Source organism: Alexandromys fortis, unplaced genomic scaffold (assembly GCF_014885135.2).
Source record: "Alexandromys fortis isolate MF-2015 unplaced genomic scaffold, M_Fortis_MF-2015_v1.1 scaffold_83, whole genome shotgun sequence".
NCBI classification, from domain to species: Eukaryota; Metazoa; Chordata; class Mammalia; order Rodentia; family Cricetidae; genus Alexandromys; species Alexandromys fortis.
This window is the reverse complement of record NW_026068001.1, coordinates 6,797,320-6,803,476: the sequence shown is the minus strand read 5'-3', so window position 1 is coordinate 6,803,476 and position 6,157 is coordinate 6,797,320. Positions and strand designations below refer to the sequence as shown.

The 6,157-nt window shown below is 46.4% G+C and overlaps 1 protein-coding gene across 1 annotated transcript; it reads right to left on the bottom strand.

Moving 5' to 3' along the window:
* Positions 1-5,166: 5,166 nt before the first annotated feature.
* Positions 5,167-5,734, bottom strand: LOC126512919 (small vasohibin-binding protein-like). Its single transcript, XM_050160980.1, has one exon. The coding sequence runs from the start codon at positions 5,666-5,668 to the stop codon at positions 5,468-5,470; it is 201 nt and encodes a 66-aa protein (XP_050016937.1). The 5' UTR covers positions 5,669-5,734; the 3' UTR covers positions 5,167-5,467.
* Positions 5,735-6,157: the final 423 nt, after the last annotated feature.

The window sequence follows — 6,157 nt, the reverse complement described above, 5'->3', positions numbered from 1 at the left end:
CCTTCAGGAGAGGGAAAAAGGAGGCTGGGACTGAAGACTGAGTGATTTCCACCACAAAGAAAGAGAGAACAGCCAAAAACCTGAGTGTGAAACACAGACACCAAAAGCGAACAAAGAGAAAGAACCAATTATTAACTCCAAGGAAAACGAAAGCTATTTAAGAAAGGAAAGAATGCTGAATGCGTCCAGCTGTGAATTCTGGTTACATAAGCACTGGCGCTGTTCTCTTGGCCTTCCGACTTCGTGGAGCCGCCAGCAGACTCCCGTGGCCTCTGCCTTCTAGCCCCCCCCTCCCCTTAGCAGACTCCCGTGGCCTCTGCCTTCTAGCCCCCCTCTCCTTAGCAGGATAACTAAGGTATGAAGGGGAGAGGAGGAGAGCTGGGGGAAACGCAATTTTCAGTTCTGTCCAGAGCATGGGCATCTAAGTAAGGCCCCATGCCTTGGCTAGCACCTACAGTTACTGTCAGGCAACCGTCTCTACAGTTCTCTATCCCCAGGTTCTCCTGGGCCCAGTGGAGTCCTTTAAGTGTCACTAGCCAGGTCTCTGGGGGTTTCCCTAGGCCTTGCCCACATTTAATGAATAGTCCTTATTTGATTCTTCTCAAATTACCAATTTGGAATGTGCCATCTGTTTTGGGGCCAGGACCATGATACACACAACTATGACAAAATGACTGCGGAGAGAACTGCACAGCCAATGTGAACTAGGTGGCATCCGAAGAGGGCACAGAAGGAAGTGAAGTCGGCTTCTGTCAGAAACAGATTGATTTGAAAGGGAAAAATGTAAGAAATCTGACTACAGAAATACAGAAGCAAATTACAGCAGAGCTAGCAAAAGGAGTTGTGGCCGTGCAGCTGTCTCTTGGCGATGTGACATCCAAGGACTACCTCCAAACCCTGCTTCTAGGACTGCCTTCAAGACTCAGCAGCAGCTTTTCAAATCTGTGCAACTAATGCATGTGTGGTGACGCACGCTTTAATCCCAGCACTCATGAGGGCAGAGACAGGCGGATCTCTGTGAGTTCGAGGCCAGCCTGGTCTACGTAGAGAATTCCGTGCTAGCTACAGCTACATAGTGAGACTCTGTCTGAAAGGGGGAAAAAATCTATTAAATGACTATAAGTAGTTTCTTTTTCTCTTTCTTCTTCTTCCTCCTCCTCCTTTTATGGACAGGGTCTTTCATAAACCAGACTGATCTTGAACCTTAAAGCATGTTCCACTGTGCTGGGGGTGGAACCCAGGGCTATGTGAATTTTCAGCAAATGCTCTAACTATTGAGCCCCAGCCCAGATCCAGCCAATTCTTTCTGTTAATCAGGAGAGGAAAAGAGAAAAACAAGAATCACAGAATAAACTGGGGTTTGTTATGTTGTTTGGTTTTACATTTCTCTGTGTTTCTGTGTGTGTGTGTGTGACAGAGTGTGTATGTGTGACAGAGAGAGAATGTGTATGTGTGACACACACACATACAGAGAGAGAGAGAGAGAGAGAGAGAGAGAGAGAGAGATTCCTTATTGCATGCTAGGCTCAAAGGACCTTGACATCGACTATTCTTTAAAAAAAAAAAAAAAACCGGTGGCTGTAGTCAGAGCAGACAAATAAATACCTCCAGCAAATGAGGTTAAAGGGCTTTGTTCGGCTCTGCAGATGCAGTTCCATTTGAAATGACTGCCCGGAGTAATGATTCTCTGCACCAATGGGAGGCCCTACCAGGTAAACAGCTCTGCTTAGCCCCCACTCTGTTTGCCCTGCAGTGTGAGGCTCCTGGCTCCTCAGCTCCTCCCACGATGAAGGCAGAGCCTTTCCAGGGGAAGGATATATTGCTTTGTCATGGAAGCCACTACCCACAAAGAAACCGAGTTCTTCAGGGTGGGGCTGGGGTACATCATGAGGAGGCTAGCAAGTAGTGGGTGGAAATCTCATCCAGTGACACAGGAATCCAGAGCTGTCTGCAATGGGCTGAAATTTAAGCCACCAGCCAGGTAATCCTGGGCTGCAGCTACCAGACTGCCTGGAATCTGAAAATGAAAACACAAGCATCTCATAGAAACACATCAATCTCTTCATGCTAGAGAAATGGAAAACGAAGCTCAGACTAAGGAAATTAACCGAAAAATGTCCTTTGTGCTCCAACTGGGAAAGGAGTTGGAATGAAGGTTCCACAGCACCGGATTTAGCACACGTAGCCGACTCTCCATAATTATGCAATTCAAACTATATTATGCAATTTCCATGATTATATGAATATATGCATTGTGAGGAAAATGAGGAATTAGACCAAAACTTTCCACTAACTCCCGTTAAGTAAATCACAGGTTGCTACCAATAATTGCCATGCAACAGAATGTACATTCTTTTGAGTTTGTCCCCCATTCTAAAATCAAAGAACAAGGTCAAAGCTTTGATCATAAACAATGATACATGCTTCCCAGGGTCTAGTTTAACACTTAACAGCTAGTTCTGAATAGATAGATCATCAAGAAAAAGGTGGCGCAGCCGGGCGGCGGTGGCACCTGCATTTAATTTCAGCACTCTGGAGGCAGAGGCAGGAGGATCTCTTTAATTCGAGGCCAGCCTGGTCTACAGAGTGAGTTTCAGAACAGGCTCCAAAGCTACAGAGAAACCCTGTCTCAGGGAGGAAAAAAGGGGGGGAGGGTGGCGCTTCTGCAGCAATTTTGTTTTTAATTTGCTCACGGTTCTGGGAAAGGGACCCAGCACAGGAGGGGTGGCCATCTGCCAGGCAGGGCTTCTTAAACAGTTTCCACGCTCGACCCCTTTTCACCCGATAAATTCTTTGTCCCCTCAGCTACACAGGCATGTAAAATAAGTATACAAATGGAAGTTTTTACTGATAATGAACAATAAGGAAATAAGGGAACTTCTTTTTTCTGAGACAGGCTTTCTCTAGCTTTGTAGACCAGATGGCTGTGAACTCACAGAGATCCACCTGCCTCTGCCTCCCGAGTGCTGGGATTAAAGGCGTGCGCCACCACCGCCCAGCAATAAGGAAACATTTTTAAGCGATTCTTTGGTATATTTATGACTTTACCATTTGTTTAAAAAGAAATCAAATTTGCACACAAATGAAATACATGTGCTTATTTATTTACATTTTTACATAAATAATTAAATATTGGCTAAATATTTTATGTTGTAGAGCACAGACCATCTGTAACATACACACACACACACACAGAGAGAATCTTTCTGTCTTCATTTCTTTTTTGAGAGAGGCTTTCCTGTAGCTCAGGTGGGTTTTAAAATCACTGTGTACTCAAGGCTGGCCTTGAATTCCTGACTCCCCCACCGTGTGCTGAGCCCACAAGCAGCTTCAGGGACAAGCAGACTTGACAGGCGCCCCTGCTGAGAACACCGTGTCCAGGAAATACACAGCACTTGAGATAGCATTGGGAACAGTGACTCACTCTGCTAAATGCATTTTTCTTTTCTTTTGTTCTTTCAAGGCAGGGTCTCTCTGTGCAACCTTGGCTGTCCTGAAACTTGCTTTGTAGAGCAGGCTGACCTGGAACTCATAGAGATCTGCCTTCCTCTGTCTCCCGAGTGCACCACCCACCACCGCTGCCCAGAAAGCTAAACTCATTCCATTTCTAAATTATAGTTCTTCCTTTTATGTGTGTGTTGTATATGCATGCCTGTAACCCAGCACTGAGATGGCAGAGACAAATAGATTTCTGGAACTCTCTCACTGGCCAGCCAGCCGAATGAAAACACTGAGCTCCTAGTTCAGTGAGTGAGCCTGCCTCAAAAGAAAAGGGAGAAGGCAGAGGGGATGGACCAGGGGCTAAAGGCGCTTGCTGTACAAGTCTAAAAACCTGAGTTCAAGCCCCATAATGCAAACTGTTGTCTCTCTCTGTAAATACACACACTGAAAACAAAAAAGCAGTCGTGTCCTGATTGGCTATCTTCTGCCATTGGCTTCTGTTTGTATTCCACTCACGGCATTTAATCCAGGTGCAGGCATATTTCATATTTCAGGAAACCTCACCCCAGTCTACAGATGGCACAGACCTCAGATCATTCAAAGTCAAGGAATAGATCAGAAAGAAGGGGGATTCGAAAGTATAAGCAGGAACTTAACAATAAAACTTCTATGCATGGGATGGGAAGACTACCCCAAAACTCTGATGCCAGAGCCAGACTTGTAGAAAACCCACCTCCTCTAGGGCATCCTATGACATCCTAACAGTCAGACCTCCATGTTTCTATGGCTTCATCTTTTCTATAAACTGTAACACTGTACAGGCAAGGTGGAGAGAACCTGCAAGTTTATTCTTCTGATGCTGGCTCAACTGCAAAGAAACCCATCTTAAAAGAAAAAAAAAAATGATTGTCAGGCTACACAAGGCCCGTGAGTCAGTCCTTTCTCCAGCCGTTCTGATTGAGCATAAAGGAGCTGTGACGCTTGCAGCCTCACCCAAGGCCATCAGACACTTTCTGATGACACCTTGCTGTGGAGAGATGATGGGTGTGCCAACTAGCTTAACTGTGATGATCATTTCAGCATGTGCACATATATCAGAATATATAGAGTTTCTACTCGTCAGTGATACCTTAATGAAACTGGAAGGGAAAGAAAAGCAGAATAAAAGAAACCAACAAAGAGCTGAAAATGAAGCTCAGTTATTACCGTGATTGCCTAGCGCACGCAATCCCCAGCACTGCATAAGTGCAGGCACTTACAGAAAAAGGGAGGGAGAGAGGGAGGGGGACAGGAGGGTGGGAGAGAGAGACAGAGAGAGAGAGAGCGCACTTGTCTGCCTGCCTGCCTTTGGGTATACAGCTATCATCTTTCAGTTTTTATTTATTTAGTTCTTTTGTTTTGTTTTGAGACAAGATTTCTCTGTGTAGCTCTGGCTGTCCTGGAACTCGTTCTGTAGACCAGACTGGCTGCAAAGTCAGAGATCCGACTGTCTCTGCCTCCTGAGAGCTGGGATCAGCCACTGCCACCGAGTGTCGTTTTTCAGCTTTTTTTTTTTTAAGAACAAATGAGGGGCTGGAGAGATGGCTCAGAGGTTAAGAGCATTGCCTGCTCTTCCAAAGGTCCTGAGTTCAATTCCCAGCAACCACATGGTGGCTCACAACCATCTGTAATGGGGTCTGGTGCCCTCTTCTGGCCTGTAGGCATACACACAGACAGAATATTGTATACATAATAAATAAATAAATAAATATAAAAATTTAAAAAAAGAACAAATGAACATTTTGCATTTTATTATTTTCAGGGAAGATGCACAATTTCACTAGAAACAATGCTTTTTCTTAAAAAGGCCCTTTAAAAAAAAATCTGCTGTCCCAGATGAAAAGTCTACCCAGCAAGCACTGGGCCAGTTCTGTGAGGAGGAACCAGTGTGGTGAAAGTTACCTACAGGAAGTTCAGTGCAGAGTTCTCCACAAGTCTTGTATAGTTCCGAGAGGCTCCAGTTCCTCAGACTAGGAAGCAGGTAGGCTCACTCCCCAGGGGGCTGCATTTGCTTACAGAACTCCTCAAACTGCTGCTGCTCCAGCTCTGTCATGACTCTGTTGAGAGCGTAGATCTCTGCTCTTTGTCTTTGCTTCAGCTCCTTTTGGGCAGATTTCTGCTTAGCCTTCTCCACGCTGAAGGCAGGTTCTTTAACTTTGGATTTTTCTTTCTGGGCAGGTGGATCCATGGCTTGGCTTCTGAGTGCTGTTTGGTCAGCTCTGACCCGGTCTCGGGCTCCCGGTCTCGAGCTCCCGGCCTCCGCCATGTCGCAGACCAGCCCCCACACGGGGATTAGCCTCGCCGCCTTCCCCTTCCGCGGGACCTGAGCGCCCAGCCCTGCTGCCCTTCAACTGGGCGGGCCGCGCCCTCGTTTTTGAGCTTTTAATCGTGGGCACTACCTCGCTTGTCGTCTCAGCACGGGAGGTGGAGGTCACAATATCAGAAGTTCAAGGTCATCCCCAGCTGCCCAGCCAGATCAGACCAGCCTAGGCTGTCTCAAAACACAAACAAACCAGGTGGTGGTAGAGCGTGCCTTTAACCCCACCACTTGGGAGGCAGAAGCAGGCAGGTCTTGGTGAGGTCGAGGCCAGCCTGGTCTACAGAACGAGTTCCAAGACAACCAGGGCTGTTACACAGAGAAACCCTGACTTGAAAACCAAACAACAAAAACCGCAAA